Source organism: Sinohyriopsis cumingii, chromosome 16 (genome assembly GCF_028554795.1).
Source record: "Sinohyriopsis cumingii isolate HCF-2022 chromosome 16, ASM2855479v2, whole genome shotgun sequence".
Lineage (NCBI taxonomy): Eukaryota > Metazoa > Mollusca > Bivalvia > Unionida > Unionidae > Sinohyriopsis > Sinohyriopsis cumingii.
This window is the reverse complement of record NC_142976.1, coordinates 80,312,107-80,333,645: the sequence shown is the minus strand read 5'-3', so window position 1 is coordinate 80,333,645 and position 21,539 is coordinate 80,312,107. Positions and strand designations below refer to the sequence as shown.

Sequence of the window (21,539 nt, the reverse complement as noted above, 5' to 3'; positions counted from 1 at the left end):
TCAGAATAAAAACCTGCATCCTCCCCTGCTTTTATGGTTCAGAGGCCATCCACTGAAATAGATCACAGCAACGTGTACTTGCTAGAACAAAATCTTTTACTATACACCTTTATGGCAAAAAAAATGTGCATTTAATTTTGTTGAACATTTGTTATTAAATAAGTACATAATGGAACACCGAATTATTGAAATTATAAAAGTTGTTCCGCATGACTGCAGCTTGCAACTTTAACATGACAGCAGTTCTTCCTTGAAAGCAGAATTGTGATATATTTTAATCAGTTTAGTATGACTGCATCATGCTGGATTATAGCATCGGTACATGTTTATGCTAAAAATGTGATGCAGCGTTTGACCAGCATAAGTACAGTGTGACTGCACTTCTAGTGCATACTGTATTTCTGTAAGGGGGGATATACCATGCTAAAAGTGGCAAGCTGCAGGTATAAGCCTTCATTATTTATATAGATGCTAAAGCAAGAGTCCCAAGCCAATAGCACCATTTATGCTATTCAGGGCATCGAATTGTTGTATTGTTGTAAGGTAATAATTTAAAAATTTCTGAGTAGTTGAGTCTAATACATTTTTTTATATTCCTTTAAGTAATATGTCTTTTCAAATAAATTTTGTCATTTATTCCCAAAATAAAGTAATTTGATTACTTATTAATAGTTTCCAGTCATTGATTTTATTAACTTCAGTTTGTTGAAAATAGCCATGTTTAACTCAGTAAAGATTAAGTCAAATTTAGTAATCCAGTTGTAAAACTTTTACGAGAATTAAGTAAGAAAATTGTCAAGTAATTTCTTTTACTGTTTTTAGAAGACTATCTTTGTCAAGTAGAACATGTAAGTAATTCACACTTAAGAATCAATATGTTAAAGTAAGCAATAAAATATAAAATAATTATTAGTAAGTAAAAGCTTTTAGTCATATAGTCAAACTTCTATTTAAGTGAAAAGAAATTACTTGGGTATGGGTCCATGTTTGCAGTTGGACTTGTCTTGTCAGCAAGATTGCATGGTGGACCACAGCCATGCAGTCTTCACCATAATGAACAAAAATATTGTTGCTCCTCTATCAGTTTTAAAATAGTCATAATTTTAGTTCACATTTATTAAGGAATGGAAAAACTGGTAATATGTAGCTTTTGTTGTAATTCTCTGTATTAGAGTCACAGGTTTGTATTTCATCTATTTCTTCAGATTCAAGTAAGAGAAAGGGGGGTGACATGGCTCCAGCAGACTTCATGCATATGCAGACAGGGGGTTTCTTCCCACCCTTAGGCGCCTGTCTACCTGGGATGGACCCAAATATTTTACCCTTCATGTACCCAGGCATGTCAGGGTTTTTTCCAGGGATGGGAATGCCATTTCTTCAGCCTGGTGGCTTTCTGTCAGGTAAGATCTTCTGTCTTTTTGTGTTTTCTTTCTGCCTACTTGTCAGTCCACCTGTCTCTGCCTGACATCTGACACCATATGTCCTCATTTGTTTTGCTGTTTGCTGTATCAGGAAGACATTTTCTTTTAGCACAAATTACATCTATAAAAACAAAATATCACAGTACAGTGATCATTGCAGATGATTTTTTAAAATGTAATTTCAATTGTTAAAAAATGTTATACTTGGAAGCAATGATGTCAGATTATACCAGTATATATAAATTATAAATAAATATAAATAATTGAACCAGTATGTCCAGAATGTAGAAGAAATTATTAAGTATGCCTTTATATTTAATAATACTTAATTGTATTCAATATGCAAATATATTTGACCATCTAAAATGTTGCTTTTTCTTCTACCTTGTTTCAGGAGCTGAACAGTTACTAGCGTACGACCCTATGACATTTGGAACCCCTTTACCTTTATTACAGATACCTCAACAAGCCATCAAGGATGTCAGTACTAAGCTCTCTGATCCCAAAGCTGTAGTAGGACAGTATACACAAGATTGCAAGTCAATCTCGAGTTTGCGCTCTTTAGTTGGAACCACGGATTATAGCTGTGTAAGGGAGGCAACTGTTGATGTTGGCTACATCTGTAAAAAATGTCAGATGGTTTACCCAGTGAAAGAGGCTTGTATCACTCATCAAAGATTTATGTGTTTCATGGGAACAAAAACACCAGACAACTTGAACCCAATCCTGAAACTTGAGCAAATTCAATATGAGTGCAAATTGTGCACAGAGAAAATGTCAACTGTTCAGGAGTTTAAAATTCACTGTCAACAGGAAACCCACAAGGTCAGAGTTCAAAAATACCAACATCAGAAAGCTACTGTGACTGCAACAAGCACTGCTAGTGCTCAAAAGCCAATTACATTTACAGTAGGCTGTCTGCCAACCACGCCTGGTAAGGGCCTTACAACACCCACCAAGGCATCCCAGAATGCCATAAGTGAAAGTTCTGAAGGTCAGCAGAGTTTGACAGTGAGATCCAGCTCAGTGGATGTACCTAAAGCGACAGATTCTGAAAAAAAGGAAAACAAATCCAATGGGGATTAACCACATATTTTGAGGATAGGATAGATTCATGTGCATAGATTTTTTTAAATAAGTATCGACAGCTTCAGAATTTCAATATATGTTGACAGAATTTGTAATGAGGATATGTGTAATTCATTATAGACTGTTCTTGCAATGTTTGCTCATTGACAGGAGAATTTGATTATAAGAATGTGAAATAACTCAGGCCATTATTCATGGTTACTAATTTACTTTTCATTTGATAAAGTCAGTTTTCAGTTCTGATGCTGTAGAAAGAGCTATAGATTCCAGCTGTGGACCATTCAAGACAAGTTCATTTATGTGTTAAAATGTATATAGTCTCATTGTTTTATTTCATTTCAAACAACATACACATCTGGAAAATGGTAGATTTTCTTGTTCATTTTCAGATTTAGAGTCCCATATTCATAGGAGGAATATATATACATATGCATATATACATAATGCTGACACAAAGAGTGATTCTGTTGTATTTGAACTATGACAGTGTGTGATTGACATTGGTTTGCATGCACAGAATTTTGTTCGAAGATAATTTGTTCTTTTTATGTGTTTAGCAACTGTTATGTCATTAATGTTGCACTTTTTGAGTACATATCTTTTAGCATTCATATGGGAATGCCACCTGTTTAGTTCAGATTTTTGTGTACAGTTCTTGTTGCCTATATTTCGTTATATTGAGTATATTACCATATAAAATATGGTACATACATTACCATATGAGATATGGACATTTTATCTGTAATTAGCACATTATACATAACGATATGATGAACTAAATTCATTTATCATTTTGATACTATCAGTTATCATTTTAGTCATTAGTGTAAAGGTCAAAGGTCATAGTATAACAGTAGGCTTAAGATCATGTAGCATACTAGTACATGTACTCTTTTATAATATGGCCCATTGTATGGTAGCTTTACAGAAATAAATTTTGCCATTCACATCATCATTTTCATAAAAAGAGACCACATTAAAATGTGAGAATATTAAAGTTCACAACCTATTTACAATATTAGTTGATACACTTCAATGTATGTCATTCTTCCTACACTAATATTTCAAGCACCATCAAATTTAAAAAGAAATTTTTTATTTTTTGTCCTGTGCATTTTGGTACAAAGAAATTTTTTCTTGTCAAAACTTTGCATATTTTGAAAACTAAAAAAAGTGAAATTTTAATTGATATCAAAGGAATGAAAGTGAAAATTATTATTTTGACCAATATTTATTTGTATGCAGAAAAAAGTGTATACAAATTACAGACATTACAGGAGTTAACAGTAAAAGTTCCCAACATACACACATATATATACAATTTTATATGGGCATTAGCTATGCCCTTTGTCATTTCTGTGTAGATTCTGCCATGGAAGAATGATGATCAGTTCATTTGAATGAAATTGTCATCTGTTTGCCATATTATTAATATTGATACAGTTACATAATAACCAGTAAATTCCCTAGTACAAGTAATTCTAATAGACCAGTTTTGTTTAGAGTGTTTAGTATCGCTTTTAAATGCATGCAGATAATTGTATATGTGATAGCATGGTTGCCCAATCATATTGTGAAATTTGCATTTCATTGTTGATGCAGTTAATTCAGGTGATTTTTTTTAGTCTTTTAAAATGTTCAATACCTCAGTCTAAAGTTTGACTTGATTTTGTATTATACATTTGATAAGTAATTTTAGTTTTAATTATCTTTCAGTATCTATATATATTGACTTCTATGTATATCTCTGCTTCTAGGTCCATATTCTTTATGCTGTTTATAACACTTAAGGGGTTGATCAAGTACAGAAGTATGGTCAGTTTTATTCAGTGTGTCAGTGACACTCATTGTTTAGTCAGTTTTATTGTATATTTTTGCTGTCAGACTGGCATTTATCTGTACTGCTCATATATTTAGAAGAACTTTTTTAAGCATTGGCATGAAGAAATAACAGTTCTGGTCATCTGTTTTTGATTGACTGACAAGATTCATTGAAATGTAGCATTTAACAAAGAAACTGATTTCAACAAAAACATGGGTCCATAAAGTTTAACTTCTCTCAGCCAAAAGTGGCCAGAATTAAAAAATTATGAAGTAATTCATTTTGTTAATAATTTACATTTTTAGCTCACCTCTACAAAGTAGAGGAGAGCTGTTGTACTACTTCCAGAGTCATCATTGGTGTTTTCACAGATTAAGTCATATACATACAGTAAGTACAGTCTCGCTGCATCTCAACCATTCTTTCTTCCTAAGTGCTAGGTAACTGGGTGGATTAAATAGATTTCATAGCACCCATGACCAGGAGAGAGACTACAAGAGAACTTATTCATGTCAATTTTGTTGTACATCCTGGGTTAAGTTTTTGCATTTAACTCCAATTTTTGTATACAATGTAATACATACCTGGAGTCATAAAACGCAGTGAGGGATGCGTATTGCTGAGTACCGCACATTTGTCACAAAAGTAGGACTGTGACTATAGTTACATGTTTGACTGACTTTGGTTCTCAAACTCAGGTTTATTTGTCAGTCACTGTACATGCTAGAATCATAAAACTTGGTGATAATATGCATATCTGTCAGTAGCACACTTACCAGTAATGGTCTTTGTAACCTACATTTACTAAATTATACACTGTCCTTTAGCTTATGGCCAGTTGGGACTTTTACCGGCTGTATACATAGTTATACATAAAATCTTGAAACTTGTCAGGGAATTATCTTGATGGGTAGTACAGCCGTATTTGGCAAAAAAGCTCTTTGTGACATACATCCATGTATCAGAGACTTTGTTGGAGTGTTAGATTTAAAGGTCACTTAATGGGTGCTGCTTATGTTAGAATCCTGAAACTTTGTAATTGGATGTGTCACTGTTGGTACTATACCCATACAACAAAAGATGATCAGCAGGATGTAAAGTGTATTAAAAAGATGAGTGGACTTACCATATGAGGCCTGAACTGTAATACCTAATATGGATAATTACTTGTACTGCAGACTGCAGTTCCAAGGTTACTCAAAGCCTGTGACTTTCACTCGGTAAAATCTATCATCAATGGGATGGAAAAGTGATAATAGCTTTTGAAGCAGATTTTTTAAAATAAAGAACAATGATATTTTAAAACAAAATACCCAAACTAAATTAATCTGAGGTTGATAATATTTATGATTTGGCTTAAAGGATGGATAACTTGTTTCCAGTTTCCTGACTGGCCCTAATTCTAGCTTGCAAGACCATATAGATTTTCTGATCATAAGAACAGAAATTTTAAAGAAACAAACACCAGATTTTTGTTTTAGTCTTTTGACTATTATTCATTCACAGATGATTTGGCATTACACTCATTATGATGCTTACTATTTTTGTCTACATTGTTATGCACCTACTAGACATAGACTGAAAATAATGATTCATTAATGGGTGCCCTTTGTGTGCTGTTTACTGGTCAGGGTTTTCCCACGTTCTTCCTCCATGAGATATGCTGGCAACTATATATATAGCCTATCATACAAAAATTTGATTTATAGCAAGTCATATCAAAAGCAGTTTAATAGGTAATTATATAAAATGTATATTCTGATAATTGTTTCTCAAAGAAATAGTTAGGTCATGCAGTTTTAGTTAAAGGCAAAAAGTGAATTAAAAGAAAAATCTTGTTTTCCCCAACTGAGTTTTATTTAGTGTTGAAACCAGAAATGCACCTTTTTTTATAGATCATAACAGTATGTCAGTACAATACAGGCTATATAGTACTGATTAAATGTTACATTTTTAAAAAGATCAAAAATTAAAATGTAGCAATGAAAATTTTGTAGAAAAGCTTAAGTTGAGAAATGGTAAACTTTATTGACGAGATCACTTTAGATGGAATTTGTTTTCTGCATGATAATGTTTACAATGGCTACTTGAGACTTAAAAGTTTAATTGAGGTGAGCTATGTGACCATTGATTACATTCTGGTTTGTAATCTATTTAAAATTTCTATAGCATATAGTCTTGTGATACATATATAGATGGAAATTGCAATATAAACTGTATCTTTTATGCACTACCTTTTTTGTTAAAATCTTCACGCATCCCTCCATGAAAAGCAAGCATTTAGATCAGTTGTGGTACATTATTACATGGTTTCATAACCCAAAAGATGTTGAAACCTAAAATAAAATGTATTTATTTTTAGTGCAGTTTCACTGAAAATTGAAGCAGTAAATATAACCTATTACTTGGCATACATATACATACAGTCATTAGATGCAACAACTGGTTGACTTGGTTTTTTGTTTTACCTGTAATTTAAATGTTGTAATTTTTTTCTGTTTGGAACTTTTATAAATGTTTTAGTTACAAATTTTCAATAACATTACAGCAGTCTTACCCATAAAATGCCATGTTACCAAATCCAACAATAGTTTTTTGTGCCACAGCATGCATTGACCAAGCCCCCACTTTTTTGGCTTTGAAGAACAAACAGTTTATGAGCAGTAAGAAGTGTTAATGTTTGTGAACTTTCCTTATAGTTTCACTTTGTACCAATTATGTAGATTTATTTCAGTTGTTTATAGTTATTAAGTTTCTACAGGGCTCTATTACTATGAAAAGCTTCTTTAATTGGAAAGATAACATGTAAAACAGCATAAATACCTCTAAATTATATAAAAACAGCAGTTGTCTTTATGTTTATTTTAACTGTTAATCACAATTTTTATTCCAAGAAAATAAATTGCTTTGTAATCAAAAACTGCAAGATAGTACGAATTAGTGATATTAAATTAATGAAACTATATTGCGTTTCACTATCACCAAAATGAAATGAAATATTTTTGCAGATTTTTGAATCTAATGGTTTTTGGAAGAAATAAAGTGAATCATCATTGTAAAATGATCTGCTTAGCCATACAGTTTATACTACCTTGTGAAAATAGACTAATTTTTTTAATACTGAATTGTTGTTGAAACATTTGAAGCACCATCTTAATTATAGTCCAGCCCTTTTTTCAAAACGTATATTTTAATCAAGACGTTTTGTTAAATAAATTCTTCAACAATATAATGCATATATTTTTATGTAGCTGCAATTGATCTCTCGTGTAAGGTGCTTAAGTAGTTGGTTTTTTAAAAAATATTTTAAAGTCACCTACATTGTTTCTTTAATTTCACTTCTAGTCTACTTTTTTATTCTGCATTGTTCTTCATTCTTGTACAGCCTTTGTAGATTTTTTTTTTTTCTTCAGAAAATCAGAAGAAGAAAAAATGGCAGACTTCATCTAAAAAACTGATTGTCACATATTTACTTGTTAAAACTTGTATCCTAACTTTTAAAACCATTTTTGATGAATTTTTTTGTGCTTGAAATTTACCAACCCATCTATAGTTATTGCATTTTTGAAATTTGTTTGGATCTCAGAGTATCAATGATAAACCTGTTGTAAATTTTAGTTTTAAAAGTGCATTTACGTGCATGGCAGAAGCTTGGTTCAACTTTTTTTCTTTTTATTTATTTATTATTTTTGTTTTAGGCACACATTTTCAGTTGTATTGGAAGGATTGAAAACTGAGACAAAACATTTTGTATATCATGTAATTTTTACTTTGTCAGTAAAAATTTTGGACTGTATTAAAATGATGCATAATTTTTACAGAATGTCTTTTTCAACCAGATGGCAGAATTTTCAGTGAAATCCATTCAAATGTCTTTTTTTTTTAAATAAGTCTTTTAAATATGTCACAGGATACAAATTAATATTTGAAGGTTTTATTTTGGTTAAGGTGAAACACTTTAGTGTAATTAGTTTTCTTCATTTTAAATATTCCTCTTCATTAGATTCATTGTGAGTGGTGTCTTTTTAAATCTCGGTTTTATACGAATTTTAAAGCAGTAAAAAGGTATAAATTTGTTCAAAGTTGCAATGGTTACACTTCCATGCCTGGCATGTTTGTAATCATCCCATCATTTTGCTTTCATTTTAAGCAGCCAATCTTTTCAATGAATTTGACTATTTATTTGATAGACTATTCATTGTTGATGCTTTATTTATATTTCAAGAACGAATATGACTGTTACTTTAAACATAGGTGCTACTTGACATTGAGGCTACATCTAGTATTTGTCTAAAATTGAAACAGTAACAGTAAATGCATTGTTTAAAAAATTAACACTAAGAAAAGCAACATTGTGTGTGTTCATTTCAAATTAAAATCAAGACCTACTTAACCTAAGTGCATCAGATGGGCACTAAGTCATTTTCTTTTTATCTTTCAGGTTCACTCATAAAGCAGACTGCTTTTTTCATATTTTAGAAAGTGAAAAACATCATTTGGAATATATTGGTACCAACGATAACTATTCCACATATGAAATACATTTTGTTTTGATAGACCTTCAAAAATAATGGGAACTGGGAATTCTAAGGACACCAGAACATGAATTTTTATTGGTGCTTGTCAGTTCTCCATTATGTAAGAGATTCTATTGCTTTGTGCCCAGTATGAAATTTGTTAATTCCACCATATATACTCACTTATAAGACAAGTCCAACTGCAAACTGCACACACCCAGATCTGCCATCACATAATGTGTGGGCAAATCTGGGTCTGTGCTGTTTGTTAAGAGTAATCAGTAGAACAAACAACACAGACCCTGATTTGCAGGTGCATTATGCTATGGCAGATCAGGATCTTTGTTGTTTGCAGCTTGACTTACAAGTGAGTATAGATGGTAACTTTATAATCCTTATCATCTTCAACCCTTCTGATTTTATTTAGAATGATAATAATTGTGACAAATGCTTGCACAGTGATGTTCCCCATGGCAATATTCACATTTTACCTCTAATATTGCTGATTATTCTATCTGGCAAAATTAAGTTTACAAGTTCAAAAGAACTTTCTGAGGGACGACTGATTATTGTTTTCATACATGCATGTTGCCAGAGATGTTTTGTTTGTAGAAAGCACTGATTGCTTCTGTTCTTGGCTCAGATTATACATTTTATTTTTCTGGTGTGCACATGTTATAGATAGTAACATATAGCACAAAATCCTCATTGATAAGAAAAACGGGAACAGTACCTATGTACACTCCTATTCAAATTTGGCACCCAGGTTTTTGATAACGGAAAACAGCATGCCCTTTATCACCAGAAAATAAACCTTAAAAAAAAGCACATTAACCATTGTGCCAGAGATTCAGAATCGATGAGATTTCTTCATGTTAACTAATCTCCAATACACAATTTAATTCAGGGTAGTGAGTTTCTTTGAGACTGGTTTATCAGGATCTTCTTTCAAAGAAAATAGGGTTAGAAATTACCTTTTGGATGACTAGTACAAAAAGCCATCCTGGTAATCTCCATCTCAGATTTCACCAATTACCATAGTTTCTTATTGATAATGTTTGCCAAACATTGAACAACGTCAATTCCAATTTGTTATGACATAATTCTCCATCATATCTGCCCTCTTCATTCTATCTGATCTCAAGTGGTCATCTTAGTTGTTGACTGGCACATGATACTGTGCTGGACAGCAGGTCAATTCATCTTCCATCAACCAACAGAAATAAGTGTTTGAGCTCTGTTATCAAAACATTGAAAATTTTAGGTACTTCAGAACATTATAATGAGTGTTTTCACCTTTAAATATTCTAACCCCCATACAAAAATTACAAAATGTTGCAAGTAATAAAAAGTGAACCACAGATTGCAAACATTATAGTATAATTTGCAATAATTATATTTGACCTCTTTTCATTAAGATTTCCAGCATTTTGATTGGTCAGGTCTTTTTTAATTTCATTGGTTCACACCTGTATGAACAAAATAAAATTATTGTCATTTGGTACCACCCACTGGAACTAATAGTCTGACCATTTGGAGAATATATAAGTAAAATAAATTGCAAGCTAATGTTTGTTTATGGTAACAATGAGGGCAATGATTAAAAAATTGTGATCTCTATGTACCATGTAAAAGAAAACGACTACTTTATTCAACACAAAAAACATGGTAAATATACCTAAAAGTTTAATCAATCAGATATTGTAATAATATGCACAGAGAGAAGCAGAAGCCCTGACATTCCTTATTTTTCTTCTCCAAGTAACATTTTAATAAGTAGACATACTATATGTTAAAAAATGGGAGGGTTATGGTGAGGCTATTTTTAAAGTAATAGCTGCATGGGTGAGCTTCATATTTTTGGGGTGAGAAATTGTGTTCTAAAGAAAATGTGATATAAAGTACACTTTCAGTTCTGACAATTCCAATTCCAGTCTAAACAAATAATTTATATAGACATTTTAACCAGTTCCCCATCATAACAAATGGAAGCTGTCCATGTTGGTCAAACAGTTTGGCAAAACAAAATCAGTTGAATTTTTATTGTGATTCCTAGAAAAGTGCTGAAGAGCTTTGGGACGGCAGTAAAGGTGATAAAACCCAGATAAAGTGAAAGAGTAAAAACATCATGGATAAATCAAATGTGGAACTCTGGCTTGTTTCTTTCAAGAAGCAAGTGTGTCCATTATTTATCATGATTGCAGCCTGGCACTTTCTCTAGCTCTCAGATCAGAAATGCATCTGTCTAAACAGTCAAAATTTTGTGTTGCAATTCAGTTTGCCATTCCATTTGAGTGACTTTTTATTTATTAATTCTTTAGAATCACAAGCACTCTTGCTTCTTTCCCTTTTACAGATGCTCATTTTCGGTCTTTGCAGATATACGCTTGTATAAATTTATTTATTCTCAATCAGTGAATTTTATAAAGTTAGTGTTTAAGCAAGTTGATTGTAATTTAGCATGTTCTCTCCTGGTAGACATGGATTAACTCTGTTTGCATTTAACTCTTTGTCAGTCTAAGAGACCGGTTTACGTCAGATACGTTTAGTTTGAATTTTTCATCATGTAGATATCTTAATGGATGAAATGAATGAGTGTTGTCTGATGTTAGCAATTGTTTAGCTTAGGTTGTAAATTTATATAAGTATTATGAGTACTGTAGCAACGATTTGACCATTATACCAAAGAATTGCCACAAATTCACAACTTCGAAAAATGTCTTCCATATTTAAGGCCAACGAGATCGTCATATTCTGACAGGTTGAAAATCTAACCATTTTCTGCCATTCTGTTAGGTCAGTTGAATATCGTAAATTTTTTTTCTTCAAATTATTGTTAAAAAGGTCATACGTATTAATCTTTAAATAGCTTTTCTATGTAATATAGAGGCTTCTAATAAGAAATAAAACTTTGATCTTGACAAATTTCCATTTGAGAAGCAAGAATTGTATATTTCAAGAATGTTGATCAAAAACATTAAAGTTTGTAACAAACTGTGCAGGCATATATTAAGATTGTTGAATCTGTGAATAAATTAATCTTTGCATAATATGATTCAAGTTGTGGAAAATGGTTCATGCAAGCAGTTCACAACCTATTACTAGCCAGACTCTGTATTTCTCTCCACTTTTTTTCTTCAAGTACATATGTATAATTGCATAATGTGCTGGTAGATCACAGTCCACACAAACATTTTACTTAGATTTTCAAATCTTGGACATTTAATATGTTCATATTTACTATCTTATTTGAGACATAATTGTTTTTTTTTTAAAAAAGAACAAGAATTTAAATACAAAAGGTAACAGCATTAAGTATTTAATGTGTAAAATTTTAATGATTCCATAAAATAAGGATTTTACTACAGTTGAAATGTGCCTGGTTAGAGATATCTTTGATTCACTTCTTTAACCAGGCTGATGTTGCATCATTCAGCATTGTCAGTTTTTGTCAGGCACCAGAGCACAGAATAACCAATGACATCCATTAAATTAAAGAAAAGGAAAGAATCCAGTATTTAAATATTGATCAATTAGAACAAGTTTTAGTAAGATCTTCAGGGCCTTTCATCTGGGAGATAACTGCGCTGAATCTAATAAAGATAAGGGCCCTAATGTCATGAAGTGTGGGCTTTTGTTGTTTTAGAAATTCACAACAGACATATGTGTGATATAATTTACAAGTTCCAATCTAGAAAATGTAGCTACAGAATAATGTACCGTTGGCAAGTTATGATAAATATTCTGAAAAAGTAGGAAATTTCCATGTTTAAGCATTGTTTTGTGTGAGAACTTTTTTTACATTGCTTGAATGAACCATTGACTACTTGTCCAATTATATTAATTACAGGTATTGATACATAGTTTGAAAAAATGTTCAACCTCAGTTTCTAATATTTTCAATAGTATAAGAGTTTGAAGAAAAAAAATGGGATTTTAAAATGTTTTAGATATATGGGGCTGTTTGATTTTTATAGCAGTGACCAGTTATAGATCTCATGAAATGTAATTCTTATTTTATGTATTTGCAGATTAGGACTAATGTACAACATTTCCTCTCCCACTTTTCTATATAAAAAAGCGAACAATTATGTTGTTTTTCCAAGGACATTTTGTGGTTATGCTTACATTCATTCAAAGAAAACGGAGTAATATGCTTGTCCTATTATTGCATGAAAATATACCTGAAGACACTGGTTATTGTTTCCACATGTTAAGATTATTATTTCCACATGTTAATAATACCCAAGTAGCACATCCATTATATTACAGAATCATAAACCTTTCTGAAAATGTGCACAGTTGTAAAAAAAAAAAACATACAAAAAAAAAAACAGAAAAAGTGGTTGAGGTCCTGCAAGAACTATAAATTGTAATGGTATAATCAGCATACCAGATGTCTGTGTTTCATACGTTAAAAACATTTCTTAGATATGATGCACATTACAGTTATAGTAACATGAAAATGCTTCATTAAAAAAACTATTTTCTCATTGATGACACATTTTGTTGGCATCAGTCTTCTCAGTTTTATTAGCAGACGATTCAAGGCAATGCTGATCTTGTAGATTCCATAATATGTATATTTAAAATCGGCAGAATTGTTACTTTATTAAAATGATTGATCACTTTGTAATATATTTCTTTTTATCCAGATATAAATCCATAATTGGCTTGATTACCATATTTACCAGCATATGATGCTGACCCAACTGTGAACAGTGTAGACTCAGATTTGTCATTACATAATGTGCTGACATGTCGGTGTTCATTTAACTCTTGATTTCATATAAACGGCATAGACCCGGATTCAGTGGCTCAATATGTAATGTCTGCTCCAGGTTTATCAGGTTCACAGTCGAGTGCATGATAAAAAGATAGATATGTCTGGTCAGGATCAAGATTAATCATTAGTCCATGCATTTACCAATTTAGCTTGACTAGGCTGGCTGGTCTATTATTATTCTATATGACTTATTATTATTGTCTTATTTTTGTTACAGCCTATATTTTAGAATATTTTGACAAATATATGTAGTCTGCTTCGCCAATGAAATAAATCATATCTAACAACAGTCATTGACATGTTTTGTTATTATTTTCTCTCCAGATGTTTCTTTTCCCCGATTTTATTTCATCTGCAAGTGTTGTTTCCACATTAAATTTCAGGTAAACTTGTCAACATTTTAAAATAGTGATGCATGTCCATAAATTACATCAAAATTAGTACAAGCATTAGGAATAACCATCCACAAGTCTGAAGCATACTTGGTGTTAAAATACTTGTAGTACCTGAACTGCTGTAAAAAAATACTACAGTGTATACAACAAATCTCTATACATGTACTGGCTTGATGTTATACAACAAAACTGCATACATATACTGGTTTGATGTTACACTACAAAACTGCATACTTGTACTGGTTTGATCTACTGCATATATTCTAATGTCAGAGTACTATGACCCAGACTTGTCATTTCATATTGTGCTGGCAGCTCCAGTTCTTTGCAGTCAGTTCGGAGCAACTGGTAGAACAAACAACATGGGTAGCAGATCAGGGTCTACGTTGTTTGCCGTTGGACTTGCATGCAAGTATATTTAGTAAGTGTCTTGAGCCTTTTTTCAAAACTTGAAAAGACCTGGAGTTTATAAAAGATTCAGGCAGGTGTTTAAGCTGCTTTATAATCATCGAATCAAAAATGATGCTAAAAAGCCAAGTTACTTACAACTTGTTAAGCACAAACTCTACCATAAGAGATTTGTAATTACAAACCAGATTCCACTTGCATAACATTGAGCAAAAGCTTTGCTCTAATTCTGCATAATGTATATTTGTAAGTTATAATAGGACAATTACATTAAACCTGAATTTGGTAAAAGCTGGTTCTTGTGGGTATAATAGAAATATTGATATTCAATTTGCCACTGTGTAAATTTAACAGCAAGTAATGAGCTGAACAAATGAAAGTGGGACTAGCCTTATATGTTCAGAAATACTTGACATGAAGCTTTTGCTCAAAATCCTAAAACTGAATGTTTGTAATTGCAAAATTAATAATTAAATGTGTCAATAACATGGGGTCAGGTCATTAATTAGTTAATTAAAAGCTGCACGGGATCCATGAATGGGAGCTGTGCATGAAAATGACCCATTACCTAACATTAGGTACTACTCAAGTACTATTTTTTATCTGATCACTCCTCTAACAGTCAAGTACAATTGCACAGTTTCTTGTAACTTTCTGTACCACCAAAGATCCTTCTGTGTAACGTGCAAAACCCTTTCCTCAACTCATAAGTGCCAATAAAAATAAACATTTTGTAAAACCACAGAAATATAAGCCCACACACATTATAATTTTACAGTGCAAGTGTAGTGCCTTGAAATTCAGGATGTTTTAGATCAGCTAATTTGTCTTGTTATTTAATTCCCATACTCCCATACTGTAGTAATTTATAGCTCATATGAATCCTTCTCAACTTTGATTGATTTGTATTAGAACAAATACAATAGCTATTGTGTTGTTTCTTTTTTGTTGCATGCTCTAATTTTCATAAACCATCAATCATCATAAATTATTTTTTGTTCTCTGATACTGAGAACATTTTTGTTAATGTTTTGTAAAACTTAAGTACTTTAGAAAGTGATGATTGATCTTTTAACACCTGTGATATTTTATACACCTGAAAAAATTAAGTATTGACAATACTGATGGAATAGAGAGATAATGTGATACTAATTGATGCATGATCAGCTGGAAGAACATAACTCAAGGCTATTTATGGTGCTTGTTTCTGTCCTAAATTTCTTCTTGATATAAAGTCTGAAATTTATGTTACTATTTGGAAAGTATCATGATTTCCTTTTACAAGTATTTTCTACTACTCTTTTGCATACCAGGGCCCAGCAATGTGGAATGAATTGCCCACTGAACTTAGACACAAAAACACAGTGATCCCATTCAAGAGTGCTCTCAAAACTCACTTATTTCAACTGCAAGAACAAACTTAAAGACCTAATAATGTTTCCTACCTTAAATATTCTCAGCATGTTTTTTTATGTTTTCTAATTTCATGGTGTTTGTTTTTGTAATCATATCATTATATGTTTTTTATCTTATAGGTGATGTCTAATGTTGTAAAGAGCTTAGAGCTTCTAAAGATTAGGCGCTATATAAAGTCCTCATTATTATTATTATTATTACTCACATCTTTCCATCATAGAATCGGGGCCCCAAGTTGCCAAGTGGTCTAAAGTACTCTCCGTTACGGATCACTGCCATCTCACTTCTGTCTGCATTGGTTCGAGTCTCGGATTCTGCTAATGTGGGTATGTGAGAAAGCTTGCCAGTAGCTTCTTGTGGGTCGGTGGTTCTTTCCGGGGTTTTCCCAGGTTCTTCCTCCACCATTAATACTGGCCACCATGTATAGCCTATCGTGTGCTGAAAAATGGCGTTAAACCCTACAACAACAACAACAATCATAGAATCAATATACAAGGGAGGTAACCAATACATGGCATAATTATTTACCTCTACTTGAGTTGCCTTATTTGATGTATACAATTTACAAGACAGTCGAGCGGATTTATAGTTTGTTACTAATTTTAATAAAATGATCAAGTTTGTTGTTATTGTTAATTAAATAAATTATATATGGTAAAAGAGAATGGACACTACTCCATTAGGCAAAAAATGAGCTGCAATACCTCGGATGGGAGAGCATCCTAGGGTTACAGGTTCAGTACTCTGGTCAGCAGCCTTGGCGTACCCTTGGAAAAGGCACTTTGCTTCCATTTTCTAAACATGATATAGCCATTAATGTGTTGAAAGTTCTGTTAAAAACCAGCAAACTAAGCCATAGGCATGAAGGAAATTACATGTATTATTACAAATAATACAGTATTATCTGCTTTAAAACCTCAATCATGTGCAAGCACCATAGCTATCAATCACTACTGATATTATGATAATGTATGTTAACAATATAAACGTCATGTATATATGTATATCATAATAATGTCCTTTCTTTGTGAAGAATGTACTAATGTGCTTGATTATTTCATCACAATTACTTACTATGTTACTATACACTCTACAGCTGTTAAATAAATGTACATTTTCCTTCACTGTTCAAATTAGTGATATATGAACAAAGCTTGAATAAGTCATACCCAATAACAAAATGAGTCCTGCCTGCTGTATAATACATCTCTGATCATCAAACTTATGAAGAAATACTTTTCTAATTATACATTTATATGGTAAATTAATATTTATCTACACCCATTTATCTCATCCAAGGCAATAAGGTGGAGTAGTATAGATAGAATGAATTTCTGGCTCACCATATGTACAATGAGTTTTTAGCAATTTTGAGAAATTCTAATGTTTTTTTACTGGCTCACTTCGATATCGGCCGTTTTACAAATGGCCACCTAGAACTCGATTCAAAAAGGGGTACCAAAATAAGACTGAAATCGACAAAAATAAGATGGCATCGAAAATGCCATCACTGGAGACGTTTTTTTGTATCCGCGAAGGAATTCTTGTGGAGTCGGCTTGCGGACTGATTTTTTTTGATAATAATAAACCAATTCATGATAAGCATGTGCGCCACAATTGTTGCAAATTTGTGTTTTGCCGTGAATGTCGACACCACAGCCGAGACAGGGTTTAGTGCCGGCATTTGGACTTTTTCTGAGTAAATAGGCATGAGTGGCACAGAAATCTCTGACGCAATCTTTTCCAAAAAAAATCAGTTCTCGATGACAACAACCAGTGACATTTATTTAGGTTGTACATTATGTTTTTATTTAATTTTGTTTTTGTCTTAAATGTGCGCCAAATATCAATTAAAGATGAACCAAATAATATAATGATGTCTCAGTCAAAGACACAAGAAAAATTGAACCTCCTAGAGGATGACAAAATTACCTATAACTGTTTGGAGAATATTATAATCGTGTTGTCGTGAAATCTCTCAGCGATGTGATTTTTTTTTTTGATAAAAAGAGTGATGCGATTGATTGTTCGAGAGTTGAAGATTTTCTGTTACGGGGAATCATAATTCAACATTTTGGGAAATTTTACGTATTTTTGTCTGATGAGGATTTCTCATGAGTAAACTTTGCAGGAGAATCTGTGGTCACTGAAATTATTCCAAGGGAAAGATTGAGATATCCAGTGTTTGACCTGGATACAAAAATCACTGGCGATGGTTGTAAAATCAACACTGAGGAAATCATTGACTACTTTTCAACGATATGTGATTGTAGCAAAGTTCACTTGTTTGAAACGACAAATGGTTATCATGTGTTGTGCAAAACTGCGCCTGTGACTTTAGAGCAACATCGTGAACTGATAAAAGTTGCCGCGGATGACAATCTTGATTGGAATGTTGATAGGCAAGCTGGATTACACAGTCTTAAACTTGCTGGGACGCGATCGAATAAAAATAGTCTTTGCAAGACACTTATCTCACAAGAACAAACTTGCAGATCACAATTGTTCGTTTGTCCGATTGTAATCCAGTTTTGTATGGTCAAGATTAACAACAATAATTACCGCTGTTATTATTTCAGTGACGATATTTCTGATGATGTTCTGACAAAGATTTATATGGCGCTAACTGGAGAACCTGACCAGGTTACTCACGTGGTCAGCACCGTTGGAAACAGACTGACTATTCAGCGGCAACCAGGACATTATTGTAATATCTGTGAACAGAGACACAGATACAATTATATCAGTGAGTATATTGAGGAAAAATGTGATAATTGTATTGTGTACAAGTACGCGGATCATTTTGATGTTGTCTGTCCGAGAGGTCGTGGAAAAATAAGAATCGATCGCAGTGACATCGATGAGCAAATCGACGATTGCTTGAATGGAAAATCAACTAACAATGTGATTGCTAGCGTTGTTGAAAGTTTGCCGGAGAGTCAAAGAGATCCTGAGTACATAAAATATTTGACGTCTTCGAATTATCGCCGTAGCACTTATCCGGGAGAGTTTTCTGACAAGCACGCAGACGAATATTATACAGAGTTACCATTACATGAATCTGGTCCTGGTTGCAGAGTAATTTCAGATGAAGATTATATTGATGGATGAGCTTGTGGAATGGGAAAATCTATTGCGTGTTGGAGATCCATCAGAGAAGAACAATCTGTGCTGTATATTTCATACCGAAAAACATTAACCGCGAAAATAAAATCAGATTACCACATTGAATCATACCAGGATATTTCAGGTGAAATTGTATTTAAAAATAATAGAAGAGTTGTCGTGCAATGGGAATCACTGTGGCGAGTACGAGGAATTCCTGATGTTGTCATTATTGATGAGTGGCACGGTAATTGGCGACAATGTTACTCGTTGAAACACAGTCGAGCACAATGGGATAAATTTGCTGGTCTTGTTATGGTGGCTTCATGAGTTATTGTTCTTGATGCAGACGCGGACAATGATGATTTGGCTTTATTTCGAGATCACTTAGCACAACCTGACATGAAATTTGTCATTGATGATTTTAAACCTGATCATGATAAGAAATTTATAGTCGAGGTTTCTCACAAGGACAATCACGCTAAATTGTTAGATTGTCTAGCGGCGGGAAATTGTGTCACGGTATTCACTCATAATAAAATTAACGGCAGTTATTCTGTCGAGAATTTGGTACGGCAATTACAACACATGAAATATCATGTAAAATATTATCACGCGGATACTGACTCAGAACAGAAATGAGAAGACTTTTCTGACGCTGATAACGCATTCAATGACGTTGACGCAGTGATCTTTAATCTGACGTTAGAAGCAGGTGTTAGTATTGTCAATGACCGATTTCGACATTTATTTGTGATTTAAGAGGAAGTAGGATCAGTCGAGGCCACTAAGCAGGCGATCCATAGATTCAGAAATATTACTGAAATTCACTACTCGGCAGCACAGCGAGCATCAAATACTTGTTTACCATTAACCAGGGATGATATCATAGCAAGGATTATCGAAAACAAACGTGACTTAAACACGAATGAGAAACTATTCAGGACACCGAGCCTGGGTGAGATTAATACCACGTGCGGACACGCATTTATCAGCCATGTTATCGATGAGAACGATTCCAAATGTTACTTTACTCCAAGATTGATCACAATGATGCGAAACACTGGTTATGAAATCATTCAGACTGTTCCCGACGAGTATGAAATTTGGAAAATAAAAAAAAGATCGTGAAAACTGAGCCTGCAGAAATAAATCAGAATCCGGCCGTTGATGAGTTCTTAAAGACAAGTGTTGGCACGCGGATAAAACAAGCTGGACAAGTTGATGATTCAAGTGTCATAGATGATGATCTGTCTGAGATTTTGCAGAACATTCTAGGTGAGACTAACCAAGACGGTGATCTGAAATACTACAAATACGATTCGGAGGAAATATTACCACCATATCAGCAGAAGTTAAAATACCTCAGTCATGTGTTTCAGTGTGATATTAGTAAACTTGACACAGAAGAGATTGAACAACTGCACAAGAAGTCATTACAATTACAGCGAGCACAGCGAAGCATCATGGACAAATTCACTGGCAGTAAAACAATAGAAGTACAATCTTTTAGATCTGATAAATTACCTCCACGGCAACAACTGAAAATAACCAATGATGTCCTTGAAGTGTTAGCGCTTCCTGATATAGTTCCTGACGACTTGAGTAAGTTAACAATACCGGTAATCAGAGATGATCTCTTGAAAAATATCGACATGATGTTGCAAAATCAACGCGAAAAGTATGATCTGTTAGTGAAACATTTCAGCCATATATTTCCAGACGCGCGGCGACTGCAATCAAAAACATTAACTGTGAAAAATATCATTGAAAAGATCAAATTGATATATAAGGGATTTGGTGCAGAATTAAAACATAATGACAAAAGAAATGCTAGTAGAAACGATTACACATTATACTATCCATGTTGGCCTAAGCCAGATTGTTTCGACGATCAAAAATGGAGAACTGATCAAGATGATGACAGTGATATAGCCGCAGTTGATGATCATACTACATGGTTAAAATTTCATATATGGAGCATTAATAAATGGTTTAGTCGATACGATACTTCAGATTGCTAATCTAAGACCTGTATCAGTGTTGTGGAAAGTAGCAAAATCATATATAATATTTGTAATTTTTGCTACTTTCCACAAATGGACATAGAGACCAGTGATGACTGAAATTTCATTTATAACGAGTATTAGTCGATATGATACTTCGGATTGCTAATCTGAGACCTGTATGCTTTTAGTGGAAAGTAGCAAAAATTACAAATATTATATATGATTTTGCTACTTTCCTCACCCGGAAGAACACCTGCAAAATTTTTATCGATAATTATCAATCAAAATGCGGAAAAATGCAGGATTTATCAATAATTTTTTTATCAATAATTATCAGTAAAAGTAAATCTGACAAATAACGACAGACGATACTTCTGACTTTGAGACCTGGTAACATATATGATTTTGTCACTTTTGTCAACCGAAATTTTCGATAATAATTATGAAATTTTTTTTTGGCATTTATCAACAATAATTATCAATAATAATTATCAATAATTATCAATAAAAGTAAATCTGACTGACGACGACATTGCACAAGTAAAAACAACCAGACAAAGTCAGGAATTGC

The 21,539-nt window shown here is 32.9% G+C and overlaps 1 protein-coding gene across 1 annotated transcript in view; it reads left to right on the top strand.

The window, feature by feature from the left end:
* The window catches only part of LOC149780879 (zinc finger homeobox protein 3-like), a 38,951-nt gene extending 25,023 nt beyond the window's left edge, over positions 1 to 13,928 (top strand). Inside the window, exons 6-7 of the mRNA XM_089936241.1 lie at positions 1,206 to 1,400; positions 1,816 to 13,928. Of these exons, the coding sequence (XP_089792367.1) occupies positions 1,206 to 1,400; positions 1,816 to 2,507 (887 nt within the window). The 3' untranslated portion in view covers positions 2,508 to 13,928. The remainder of the gene's footprint in view (positions 1 to 1,205; positions 1,401 to 1,815) is intronic.
* The last annotated feature ends 7,611 nt before the right edge of the window (positions 13,929 to 21,539 follow it).